Source organism: Epinephelus moara, chromosome 8, assembly GCF_006386435.1.
Source record: "Epinephelus moara isolate mb chromosome 8, YSFRI_EMoa_1.0, whole genome shotgun sequence".
Taxonomy (NCBI): Eukaryota; Metazoa; Chordata; class Actinopteri; order Perciformes; family Serranidae; genus Epinephelus; species Epinephelus moara.
This window is the reverse complement of record NC_065513.1, coordinates 25,441,803-25,455,982: the sequence shown is the minus strand read 5'-3', so window position 1 is coordinate 25,455,982 and position 14,180 is coordinate 25,441,803. Positions and strand designations below refer to the sequence as shown.

The window sequence follows — 14,180 nt, the reverse complement described above, 5'->3', positions numbered from 1 at the left end:
GTATGTACAGAAAGATACTTGCCCCTTTCACACTGCCTCTACAAGGTGGGAACTTTACACCATTATGCCACCTTAAGCCGGCATTAGAGGTAGCAACAGGCTAAAAGGACGTCTGTATAAAAGGAACAGCCAACAGGATTGGATCATTGGTGGCATGGGTGTGAAGTTTTGATGTGGAAGATTTAAAAGTAGTAGATAGCAGTTAGCAGCTAACTCGAAATAGAAAAACAGCGACTGAAAAAGACCCAGATTGAGATAACAACGAGGTCCAGGAGCTCCTTATCCTCTGAACAGATGACGAGATCAAACGTTATATAACAGAGTGAGTACGTGATTGTTATTGCCAAGTGCTGTCGACGCATATATCATATGTAACACTAGAGGCTGTCACTCTTGTGTTACACATAGCATCCTTTGCTTACATGATGCCGGCATGCTATCTAAAATCTAAAATAGCACTGGTCATCGTGGACTATATTGCTGTCATTGTTCATTTTAGTCAAACCATACAGTTTGAAAACGAGGCGCGGCTCCAACTAGAAAACAATGTTTTGATGCATTGGATGTGCTGAATGTGCATATTAAGGCAGTACAGGAGGAGGTGCACATTAATAATCCTCCAGGACTGTAACATGCTCATGTTTAACCCAAACAATGTGTCATGTGACTGCAGTTGGTTCAGATTGAGGTCAGAACATGTTCTCACCACAAACGACCCGCACCAGAGTTCATTTGTAACCAGACTGAGACCACCTCTTCAAGAAGGTCTCAGTCCTGTTGCTTTGGTGCACACCCGAGTGCTATTGCTGTGCTCACACCTGCCCAAATGAACCACACTTAGGGAGGGACAGGTGTGAAAGCATCCAAAGTTAGTGATTTCAGTGGACAACTGCACTTTTTATGCGTGGCCCCCAGTCATATGCTGGCTCCCTAAATTGACACTAAGTCATCAAAACTTTGAGCTCAAGTAACCATTTCAAAGATTCTTACACAGCTGGATTATTTGGGGATTAACACTAGATAATGGAGCCTTAGGATAGGGGGGTCAAAGCACACCTGAAGTCCATCTCCAGACACACAGTCAAACACATACAGATAAATTTAAATCCATTTTATTCATCTCTAAACATAAGTCACAATCCTCCTTGAGACCCAGTCAGCCTTATTTTAAACCCAATTGGGAATAAACAAGTAAAAATGATACGATTTTATTTGGATTCTTTTTAGGATTATCTCCCAATACTCATTCAAGTTTTGGTCTTTGATACATTGTGCATATCTGTCCATTTGTGTGCAGATGTTTCACAGGATAAACTTTAACAGTAGTGTTAACTTCTCTGATCTCTCTCTCAGCAGGGAGATGAGCACAGCCGTAGAGATGGAGCACCTTCAACCTAAAGAGAGAGAGAAACATGGGAATAAGTGTAACTGTGTGCTCATTTGTCAGAGTGCTTTCTGAGTTGTTCTAGCTACAGAGTGAAGTTTTCACACAGTTAGATGCTTGGTGTTGGTTATTCTGGCATATCACTCCCATAATTACACCATGAGCAGCTGATCTGTTTCTGTTTCCCAAGAAATTCCACTAAACAGTTGGTCATTGTGTTCATGGTTGACAGGCTTTATTTTGATTGTCCCTGAGATGGATTTTATACTTGGCTCATCACAACAAGGAGGAAGGGCCTGTTTGCATGTTTGGTAAGAATATATTGTAAGTAAAAGGCAGACACAGTCATATATGTGTTTGGCTATCTGTTCAGCCTCACTGGAAATATCATTATGCATGTGATATCTTTACCTCTTGCAGCGTCTGCAGAGCTTCAGTATACTCTCTGAGGTGATGTGGCAGAAACTGAGTTTGACAGTATGGAGGTGCCCGCTGCAGTAATTTGCCAGTAGAGTAACCCTGTGTCACACACACACATTTAAACATTTTAACCATCAGATTCATTGCTGATATCTGGTGATTTGGCGACAAGGCTGCACATTGATTAAGCGGTCAAAAAAATCCACAGTGAGAAATACAGAGAAACACTCAGAGCTCAGTTTGTTGTGTGTCATGTGTTGTACCCTCTGTTTCCTGTGCCAGTGGAGCTGAGATTGAGCTGCTGAAGTCTTCTGCATCCCAGAGCCAGAGACTGAACTCCTGCATCTGTTACCGCCTTACAGCCACTCACATCCAGAGATCTGACACACAAACAAACGGATATACACTAGCTGCAACCAGGGACGTAGTACCAAATTCAGGACCCTATGCATGAGCAGTGTTTCTGGGCTCCCCACCTTTCCTCTTTTGATCCATGTCTCACTCACACACCTTTTTTAAAATAAAAATTGTGCTTTCCTACTTTTCCGTGTCCTTATTTTTTTTTTTCTTTTTTGGAACATCAATTTGCTTTTCTTGGGTAAAGATATGAGCAGCATAAGCACTCACCCAGGTGGCTCCAGCCAACACATTCTCACTCCAACCTCGTGACATATTGACGTTTGGTCATGGACTCACTACGTCCAGATATGACACGTAAGGTACCCTGGGTGTGTTGGTTGTTGACATTCTGGGGTGCTGTGTCAAGTTATGCCTGTTGCATGCATTGTCTTCTTTCAAAATAAATGCACTACGACAGTACAGCGAAAATCGGTGTTTGTTGGACCCATCCACCACCCTTTCCACCTGCCTTACTCTGACTTTTGCCGCCTTGACTTTCATTCTTGTCCCGCTGCTTTTCCCCCGATGCTGCCAAGCGCCGTTAAACTATGATGGCAACCGGCTGTGTATCATTTTTTCGTCAGTGTCTGACGCCACAAGTCACTGCCCAAATGCTGGGTTTCGACAACTTCAGAGTGAGACCAGGCTTCTCTAACTGAGATTTTGTATAGGAATTCTATTGCTGGGGCAGACCAAACCATTTTTCACCTTTAAGGGAGGAGAGGGGCCTCTTGGCTGGTCAGTTTATTCAGCCATTTTTATTTATTTATGGCACAAATTATTTAGAAATAAAAAAAATTGCAAACAAAACCAAACTTTTCAGTGCAGGCTTTTTCACCTCCCATTGGGACCCTGGATAATCAGTCCCACTTTCCCTCTCGCTACGATGTCCCTGCTGCTAACTAACAAACTGGATATACATGAGTCTAACTGAACACCTGCAGTACACACTGCTTCTGTTGGCACAAATGATATTTCTGTTTGTGTTTCTCAGGGATACGCTTAAACAACACTATGTTAAAGTTAAGGTACGGTTCAGTGGAATTAATATTAGTCAATACTTCACAAGTGTTGTGGTTAAAGTTTGTGTGTGTGTGTGTGTGTGTGTGTGTGTTTGTGTACCTGATACAAGGTGTGTATTGTGTGTGTGTGTGTGTGTGTGTTTGTGTACCTGATACAAGGTGTGTATTTGCTGATGCTGTGCAGTGTGAGGTCAGTGACTCCTGGACAGCAACTCAAAGTCACACTCTGAATTTCAACACAGTTCTGAAGCAAAGTGTCCACTATGGCATCGGTAACCTGTTTCAGTAAAATTAAAATACAGGGAGCAGATTTAAATCTACAGTGAAGACTTTGTACTGTAAATATCGGATAGAGCTTAATAATCATACAAAGCTGGAACTCACTGCCTGTAGTCCAGTGAGATTTAGCACAATGAGACATTTTAGCCGTGATGTCATCACTGTGAGACTGTGTGCGTTAACTTTTGGCACCTGTCCAATGTTTAGATGCTGGAGGCCGGGACACATCTGAAATACAGAAAGTGAAAAACTGTGCATAGGTACTGTACATGTTCTTAACAGCACTTCAATTGTGTTTTTACGTTCTCATTTGGATGGAGTTTTTTTTTTTAACAGTGTACGTGTGGATGGAAATTTGTTTTATAAATCAAAGAATGGAAAACCCTGTTTACAAAAATACACTCTGTATCTGTGTGGGCTCGGCTTAAAACATAATAAATTGTGTTTATTTTTCCAGAATAAAGTACCTCATATACTGTCTGCAGACAAGATGGAGAGAGGAACTGACAGCCAAACACCTCCAGTCTGCACAGACTAATATGAAAACACACAAGCAGAAACAAACAGACACATGTGCACATCCTGATTATATCTGGATAGATTATTGACTAAAACAACTTCTGGAGGAGAACCAAAACACGACACAAGCCACACAACCAAAACCATCTTCTGCTGTACACTGACATCCTCACCTAAGGAAGTCATTAGGGGGCAATTTTATATTTCAAAGATAATATGAGATATGAATTACATTTCAACCTGGCTAAACAAAAATTCACCTGCCACCAAATGTAAATGTAACATGATTAAATCATATCAGTCACATCAAACAACTTGGTGTTAAAGGGACAATGGTCACACGGGTACCCACATGCATAAATATACTTATGAATAAAAAAATGTTTCAAAGTGAAAGACAGGATAACACACACACACACACACACACACACACATGCAAAAGCTTTGTCTGGTGCGTCTTGACATGTACATACTGTACACCAGTGTACGAGTTATAGTGACCTCATATCTTTACAGTACATAATTAAATACAGACATATTTATACTGACCTTTCTTTGTGTCTCATGACGAGCTTCATCAGTGGGTCATCAGTGACCTGACAGCCATTTAGGACAACAGATTTTAGTTGCATCCTACAGGGAAGATAAATTAAGGATTTATATTTCCATTCCACTTTAGCTGTTAATCCACCCTACCATTAATTTCCTAACTTTACATACTTGTTATAAAGTGTTATTGCATAAATGTGCACTAAAGTTTACCAGTGACATGGTAAATTAAGAGGTTATAACATGCAGTATGTGCCTCAGCAAAACCTTTCTGATGTTTCCAACAAATGCAGCATGAGGGTGTTTAAGCTACATCCTGTCAGCCAGGAACACTTTTTAATATTTGGTGGATTTTAATGCAGCTTTCGAGCTTTTAATGACAGACACTGATTTATAAAAAATAGGAAACTTAACCAAATTATTGCTTATTCATCCCTTTCAGATGAACTCAAGGTCCCCTTCATCAAACACACAGCAGGTTTCAGATGTGTTCATTTGAATTTATCATAACACTGTACGCAATATTTTTCACTCATTTTACAATATTTGTTCCATACAATTATACTGTCAATGTTTAGGTTAGTTTGGTCAAACTTGCCCTTGTACATTTAGTGGCAGAAGCAGTACGTTTAGCTAATTCAACCATTCAGCCATAACTTTTAACAAACAATTTCAACTACATATTCATTTTTTTAAATTAACTCTTTCAGGCATTTATCCATTACATTAAGCTAACTATTTGAACTGTATATTCATTTTTTTGACTACTTGTTAAGCATTAGGTGACTGTTTAGGCTTAAACTGCTTTTCACACACTCTAAATTGCAACATTTTTTTTTCATTTTCTAATCAAATTGTTATTAAATTTCTTCATTTTTTTTTTAATTTGTTGAGCAACACCACATTTTTTCCATGTACCCCCCTAACACATAACTAAGTACCTAAAGAGTACGAGTACCTCTGGTTGGGAATCACTGTTTTAAATAATTCAGTGAATTTTTACAGGGTTTCTTTGGATCAGGGGTGGCCAAACACAAGCCACAGGTTGCTCCGGAGCCACATGCAGCTCTTTTACCTCTCTCCAGTGTCTCCCTATGGCTTTGGCAACAAATCATATAGAAATTAAGGGCTACTTTTTAACATTTTAAGTTTTCATTGTCAAAGGCCTTTAGTGACTGTTAGATTCACATGGGGCGCCTGCTCTACCACCAAGCCACCGACGCCCCAATGTTTGTACATTTTATCAACTACATGTGTGTCATACAGCGTATTGCTGTTTCCTATACATTTGGTCAATAGGACAATAGAGAACATAAGAGTGAGTGGACATGCTCCTTTGCTTTTACTGCCAATTAAAGTATCAAACAATCATGAATAGCCCACTGCGGAGTAGCCACCCTGTGGTAAAACATATCAATAAATGCTCATTTAGATCTGTAAGTAATGTTGAGGGATGAATTTAGACTCACTGGTACCTTCATAATAAGGCTTAAATATGTTCTGTGGCTCTAGGCTGATTATTTGAAAACTTTTTTGGCCAAAAATGGCTCTTTTGATAGGAAAGGTTGCTGACCCCTGGTTTAGACTAAGACGTACAGTGTTGGAATCATCTGACAAAAGAGGATTTAAGTCTTTAGTCAGTCTGACAACCGATAAATCAACAAATATGGAGATGCATGGTTTTCACTGGACAACAACAACATGACCTGACCATACATACTGAGTCGACATCAGTTGCACTCTTTCAGTGTGTGTGTGTGTGTGTGTGTGTGTGTGCGTGCATGGGTCTGACCCTGGGCAGCAGTCACTCAGAGCTTTCACTCCTGTGTCCGTTGCTCCACTCCAGCTCACGTCCACGCTGGTCATATGATGACACAGCTGGCCAATCAGAGGCAGCATCTGGTCACCATGGAGACCAGGACCAGTGCAACTTGTGACCTTGAGTTCCTGTAATTAACACATGACAGGATATAATGTGGACATTTCACCTAGGTAACACAGAAACAAAGTAAAATTCAACAGTGGAATCACGGTAGAGCGAAATGCTGAAAATGCAAATATATTTAAAAAACGTAGTTTAGTGTATGTTGGGTAATTTTAATCAACTTGCTATCTTTAAAATGTAATCTGTGAATTATAGGTAATATTATTATCATTCACAGAATAAAAGGGTGTAGTCATGTTGACTTACTGTTCACTTCAGTAACAGATTATGTACTTTTATATGTTTTGTTGACATTGACAGCAGGCAGATGGTTTCAGGATGTGGGGTCAATAAATTCATAATGCTGATATAAAAACAGAAAATTCATCACAGGAAATGAAAGAAAGTATATATGTATTAAGTTATTTGCTTATTTATAACACACAGACAGCACAGTGGCTTGTTGATAAGGGGGATCTAGTCCTACAATTTGAGGGCCACAAAGTCATATGGCAAACATCCAGAAGCTTCACAGTGTTTCTTCAGCTCTTAGCCATCAATAGAGTAACCACCACACAATAAAGCAGTCTCTTGTCTGGAATGGATGAGCTCAGATTCACTGTTTTACCTCCAGAGAGTTTCTACACAGAGTGAAAAACATCTCCAGCCCACAGGAGGTGAGAGACAGGCCACTGCAGCTGTACAGACTCAGACAGCGAGGACGACGTCTGCCCACACAAAGCAACCACCACTCCGTCAGGGTGGCGTTTTCGATCCTCAGATTTCTCCCTTCAGAGACAGAGAGATTTGCTGTTCAAGTGCGTGAACCTGTTTTGGTGATTGAAAACTTTGGCTCTGACCTACAGTGTCTGTAAGGTAAGAGGGCATGTGATGGTGCAGGTCTGGTTATCTTACTGTATGTTTGTCCAAGGAGTGGTACAGTACACCAGTGGAAGTTCTTACATCATGAGAAAACACCATGTGCTGTGACACACTTTTACTTCTTGGAAAAGTTAAGGACATCCCACTGTGTCATTAACTGTAATGTTTAACCTGAACGTTTAAAAGCCAAACAGCTGAAGGCTACTAACTAACACCACCTAATAGCCAAATACTGCTACTTTTCTCCAAAGTGTTTACAGTGCAGCGGGTTGACTCACAGAGTGTGTGATCAGTAGCCAGTGTGTGCAGGCGGCTGCAGACCTGCAGCACTCTGCTCAGATCACTGTGAGGCAGCAGAGACAGGATGGACAGCCACACCTCATCAGGAAGACACAGCCAGCGCTCACACACAGGGACACCTGCTGGCTGAGAGATGTAATGACAACATATTAGAACTCAAAAAAACAAATATTTGATAAGAAGTCAAAACATTCTGTTGATGCTCAGGTAGACAGTTTAATTTTTGGCATCATTAAAAATCCCATAATAGCCTTTCAGCATGTTGTAATTTAAGTGGTCTGAGGGAGAACTAGACTGCACCTCCTCTTGGCTCCGTTTTCAGGCTTTAGGAAATCTAGTGCCTGACAGGAGACTATCTCGGGACATTTCAGATTTAGGGCGTTCCTATTGGCTGTTATACAAATACAGACGCGTACATGTCTCTTCAGTAAAAGCCTGATTCAATGGTGGGGTATCCTGCAAAAGTTGTTATTTTAGCATTGGCAACAACTGCCTACACCACAAAGCAAGATGGACTTATCGAAAAGAGAGTCTGACAGAAAAAAAACAAAACACGTGTCAATATCCAACACATTCTCGCTCTGACCTCGTCACATATCAATGTTTGGTCATGGATTTTCCATCAGTACAACAACGCAAATTGACATTTTTTTTTCCTCAAACAACTAACGTCCATGGTTGGGTTTAGGAAAAAAGAAAAGTGTTTGGCTTTATTATCTTATGGGATGCAAACACTGCTTTACTGGGATTGTTGGTCCAATCCAACACCCCTCCTGCCCACCCTACTCGGACTTTTGCCACCTTAACTTTCATTCTTGTCCCGCTGCATTTCCCCCCACCACTGCCGCCGAGCGCCGTTCAACTATAACGGCAACTGGCCGTGTATCATGCCGACATTAAAGGACAGCTTGTTTTTTGAACATCTATATGCCGTCACTGCCCGAACTCCAGTTTTTGACGAGTTTGGAATGAGACCAGGATGCAGTATCAGCAAAGTGTTTCAAAGATGGTGAGAAAAAGTTGCTACTAGTTTAGCTTTCTCCTAAAGGCAGCTTCATGTTCACATTTAACATTAGCTAATGTTAGAGTCTCGAATCACAGTGTGCCCTCCGCCATACTCCCTGCCGCTACAGACCACCTTGCTGGGGGAGAGCTGGCAGCAGCTCCAGAGAAGGACCCCCCAGTCCCAGTTCCAGTCTATCCTGCCAGCAGCCGCGGTAAGGCAAATCCAGCCAGTGCAAACCTGGGGAACGGACAGCCCTGATTCCCCACCGGATCAGCAAACTTTCAGTTGCTGCTGTGACACAAGTTAGACCTGCTGTGACACCATGTGCTGGGTGGTTGCTCTGGCTGAATTCAAGCCACTACTGCTGCTGACTGAAGGTCTGTCTCCTGAGCTGCTGCCAGCTTTCCTCCTGGGGAAGTAGTCCACAGTGACGGGGAGTGAGATGGAGGGATGATGGCGTGGCTAATGTTAGCTAGCTAATTTTGGTCTCATTTGTGGTCTGACGAACAGAGAGAGAGAGAGAGAGAGAGAGAGAGCAGGGCAAGGGGGGCTGAGCGAATACAACTGAGGGGAACTCTACAATGACATAAGAATAAATAAATCAGTGTATGGGAAACACTGAATTACTGTATAAAGCACGTGTGGATGCCCGTGGTCATCTGGTTGGCGGGCTTAGGACAGAGAGGGGAGAGAGGCGAGGATGTATTTTCAAATTCTGTAGTTTTTACTTGCCTTTTCCAGAGTTCTACGTACCCCAGCTTTAATTACAAATTCTTCTGAAAAACTGTCTTGCCACAGGTTTACAAGCATCTGATAAATGTGATCATATTACATGTATATTAACAATATAATAGACAAAGTGCAGAAGTAAAGATTTCTTACGCTGTGTTTGTCAGGTTCTTCACATCGACGTGCACCTGTAAAGGCAAACAAAGACATATATTAATGCGCTATTAGGCTACAGAAGTTATGATTCTTTTTACTTCTTTTTATTTTTCTGGTTAAAATGAAAACAAGTTAAACATTACTGGATGCTGCGTACTAAACTTAAATTTTTGGAAGACTTTACTTCAGATACAATCACAATCCATTTAGTTAAAAAAAAGGCACTGTGCTTAATGCGTTTTATGAGCTGTAAACTTAATGATATGACTGTACTGTGATGAAACACAGCAATGCTAGTGCTGATATTTTCTACCAAATTTATAAAAGTCTGCATTTCATGGATTAAAAAATATCTCAACATGCCATCTACTGTTTCAAATTAGTCTTGAACCTTGCAGTCACATTATGTAACGGTTACGATCAGAATCATAGGGTCTTAATCTTAACATAAATAGTTAACCTTATGAGGACTTGATTTGTGTCCCTGAGACTGTGAAAACATATCTTTTCCCGACATCATGATTAATACCAGCATACACACACACACACACACACACACACACAGAACTCTCTTTCTAAACTCTAATGAAAATCCCCTTTATCTTATGACTCGCTGCTGGATCCGATAAAGTGTGAAATTAATTTCAGACAAAGATTCCTCAAAAGGAACAGAAGCAAATCTGTGTTATGTGGCACCACAAGTCTAAACCCATTAAAATGTAGCCGTTCATATGACTTGTAGATGACAGTGCTTTTTTATTTATTAGTTTTTTGTAGCATTTCATCATGTGTTTCATGTCATGTTGATGTTGAACTCACCTGAAGCTGGTGATGTTGGTCCAGAGTCATCTTTAAGAGGTGTGTATGTCTCTGTAGGTGACAGATATTTGTGTGTATGCCTACAGGCTGAAGCAGGTTTCACTTTATCCTCTGGTGTGAGTTTTTTTCTGTGTTTGATTACTTCTGATGACCGAGGTCTGCAGGAGACACAGAGGGAGGTTCAGCTGACACAACAGTACAATACACTCAGAAGAAATGGGGCTACTCATGGAGCTAATGTGAAAGAGACTTGAAATTGTGGATCCATGTTTGCAATAAAACTCAAAAATCAAATTGCTGAATGGGTGTGTCTTGATGGGGAGTTATTTAACAAGCTGAATTAGGCTGACTACTGGTTTATTGTGCAGTATGAAGGTGCAGTAACAAATTCAAATTGATGTTCAAGCACTTTGTCTGGTACCTTTGCAGTAGTTCTTTATTGGTTGGAGAGGACAGGGAGACACTTGACTTTTCACAGAGTCTCATTGAGGCTCCTCGACCCCCAGTGTTTTTCTTTTGACCTCTGACTCCACTCTGACATCCCTCTACGTCTGGCTTATGCCTGTTTGTCTTTGAAAACAAGCCTGAATAAAGACAAAGACAGAGGCTAATTATACAAGGACACACAGAGAGACAAACACACAATGTATATTCATACACACTCACACACAAGTAATTTTAGGGGTCACGGGGGGGCTGGAGCCTATCCCAGCTGACATTGGACAAGAAGCGGAGTACACCCTGGACAGGTCGCCAGACTATCACAGGGCTGACACACAGAGACGGACAACCATTCACACTCACATTCACACCTACGGACAATTTACAGTAGATTCCCATCACCCTAGCCTGCATGTCAGAGAAAACCCACGGTGACACAGGGAGAACATGCACAGCCAACTCTGCACAGAAGGGCTACCTCACCCTGAGGTTTGAACCGTTCAGATTGGTGTGTACAATTAGAAAGAAATTCTGCTTGTAGTTCTAGCTGGTGTTACACCAGAAACCAGCAGCTGACAGGTAAAACTCAGTGAACTTCGAAGGTTTTTTCAAACGTTTTATTTGACTACTTATCAAAATATTTTGTCCTTCACCACATCTCCAAAGGGTGCCATTACAATCTAAAGCCCTCGTACTATTTTTATTCTATTATTTTAATATATTTATTTTAAGTTTCCTGTGGGAAAATGACCAAGCTCGCATTATGTCACGCACCAGCGCGGTCATTTATTGGCCTGGTATGACGTAGTGCATTCTGGCTGTTGTAGCTTTTTGACCTCTTGAGCAAAAGCCAATGTCACAACCCCTTTTCTGTATTTTCTCCCATCATGTAGCACCAATTTTAAAACTATTTGTGTCTTTCCACTGCATACACAGCCCAGTTTTATGAAAAGACCATCTTCCCAGCACTGAACTACTTCTTTAATACCTGTGTCAGTAGTAAGTGCAGCGCTCTCCTCCTCAGCGGGAACATTATCACCAGGTGCAGTCCTCAGGTGCTCCACGGGTGTGTTAATAACAGTATCAGCTGAAGTGATGCCTCCTGCAGTTCCTTTTATTAATTCACCACATCTGTTGCTATCAAGGCCAAACTGTGTGTTGCTGTTAAGAGTGTTTCTCTGACAAACTGGTCCGCTCTCACCACAAATGGCGTCAGGTGTTTCCTTCACAGTCAGATTGTCACAATGTTTGGTCTGTCCATGTTTCGTAAGTGTTGCCCTACTTCTATTGTGCTGAGATCTGTCCTGGTTTTTATTGATGACTCTGGAACTCCTCTCCTTTGTGATCTCTGCAGCTGTAATGCGTTTACTCCCTGCTTTTTGTAGACGTTTTTTAATCTCAGAATTTTGTACTGCAGTTTCTTCTGATGTCTTTCTTTCCTTTGCAGATGACTCTATGACGCATCCAGGTTCAATATATTGACTTTGCCTTACTCTAATGAGATGCAGTTGATCCACACAAAGCTGGTACCGCTCATATACAGTCAGAGTTGGCGGTATTTTCGAGTGACAGCTAAAGCTGAGGTTTGAAGTCTCCTCCGTCAGTTCTTGTGTCCTGTCTGGCTCACTGATGCTCATGTTATACTTTGCAAAAACTGAGCTAGATTCTTGTTCTTCATGTACCTTCCCCTTCATTTTACCCATCTTAGAATTCTCCATTTCCTCTTCTGCAACTTTCTTCTTTGTTCCCACCTTCTTGTCAACCTTTACTTTGCTCTGCTCCATCTGATGTCTTGATATGTCTCCTTCTGACTGAGCTCCAGCTGTCTTATTGCTCAGTTTCAAGTCACTTGCTGTGCCAAACACCATGCTCTCAACATCGCTCCAGCATGATGTGGATTCATTGATCAACCACTGATTTGTGTTTCTGTCTGATGAGTTGGTGTGTTGTCTTTGATTAGATATGGACAGATTGCTTTCTCTGCAGTTGTTTTGGCTCGGAGTTTGTTTATCAGTGGCATCCTGTAGCTCTATACTTTTTATATTTGTAGGAGTTTCTTTGTACTCCTTAATTCTCACTGGGGCAAAGGTTAAGGGGATGCAGGGATCATTTGGAGAAGGTCCAAATACCTCATTACCACCTGCAGCAAAGGAGACAGGATGATGGTATTTCGCTGCAGATGAATCCTTGTATGCAGGTGATTGTTTCTGTATTTCCCTCCGCTCTTCATCAGCCAGTATCAAGCTGTCAGCTCTGCAGAACTCGTGGTGAACCTCTGACCCACTGCTGAGGAAACTGTGAGCCCAGTCCAACACATGCCTCAGCTTCTGCTGCTCACTGAAGAGAGAGTCACTGAAAGGATGAAGGTTGATGAGCTGCCTACAATTCCCAGAGTCTTCCAGGAGTTCAGACACAGTACGCCCTGCTCTTGTGACAGGATGTTTCTCCATTGTTACTTGAAAAGTCACCTGTGGCTCATGTTTTTTAGATTCGTGGGATTTGTTGCAGCAAGGTTATTTCTTTATTCTCATGACATCTCTTAACCTTTGAGAGCATTTGTTGTTTTGTCGAGTATGTTGTTTGTCCTTCCAGGAAATTGATCAACAGACTGTACACATGATGTCTTACGCTGATGACACTGTCCTGTAGAAACAGAAGAAGCAAGAAAACAACCATTTACTTTTTTGCTTTCACTCCCAACTCATCAAACACTGCCACTTTGCCAGTGATGTCGGTGTCAGACACAAATGCAGAGAAGCACCTTTCGCAGCAATATGATAGGCACCAGTTGCATCATTTTAAGAGGCAGCAGGCAACAACCAAACTTGTCAAATACCACCGCTTGTCAGTGGACTTCAGCATCAAACACGGACGCACAGATGCCCCTTCTTTGTGGTGGTAAGACACGCACTGGGCGGCTTCAGTTTGTAACGCCGCTGGCAACTACCATAATATAAAGAGCAAGGAAGTCCGTATAAGGCTGGTGGGAGGGGTGGTGTACAGGTCAAATACACTCACTTTCACCCGGGAACTTGCTGTTTGCTTCCTGTGTGAATTTTAGGCCAAACCATGAAGTTTTTCCCAAACCAAACCACATACCTTTGTTGTCCGAACCTAAGGAAATAAACCTAAAAATGATGTGCTTAACTTACATTGTAAGTTCATTTTGAAAAAGACATGTAACATGTAACAAGCATAAGTTAACATGGTGTCCTTGCACATCCAAAACAGACGCAGGAGGGTACCTAGCACGTCAATTTTAGACATGTAGGTCCACTGACAAAGTGGTGGTATTGGACAAGTTGGGATGAGAACGTGTTGTATTGTCTGTAAGATTGAGAGATGATTTTA

At 41.6% G+C, this 14,180-nt stretch overlaps 1 protein-coding gene across 1 annotated transcript; it reads right to left on the bottom strand.

The window, feature by feature from the left end:
- Positions 1-1,149: 1,149 nt before the first annotated feature.
- On the bottom strand, positions 1,150-12,505 carry LOC126394003 (F-box/LRR-repeat protein 7-like). Its single transcript, XM_050050522.1, has 14 exons — positions 11,818-12,505; positions 10,810-10,972; positions 10,389-10,546; positions 9,567-9,601; positions 7,657-7,804; positions 7,125-7,285; positions 6,365-6,519; positions 4,573-4,656; positions 3,972-4,038; positions 3,610-3,732; positions 3,375-3,502; positions 2,068-2,184; positions 1,796-1,903; positions 1,150-1,394 (listed from the first exon to the last, which is right to left on the bottom strand). The coding sequence occupies exons 1-14, from the start codon at positions 12,464-12,466 to the stop codon at positions 1,244-1,246; spliced, it is 2,247 nt and encodes a 748-aa protein (XP_049906479.1). The 5' UTR covers positions 12,467-12,505; the 3' UTR covers positions 1,150-1,243.
- Positions 12,506-14,180: the final 1,675 nt, after the last annotated feature.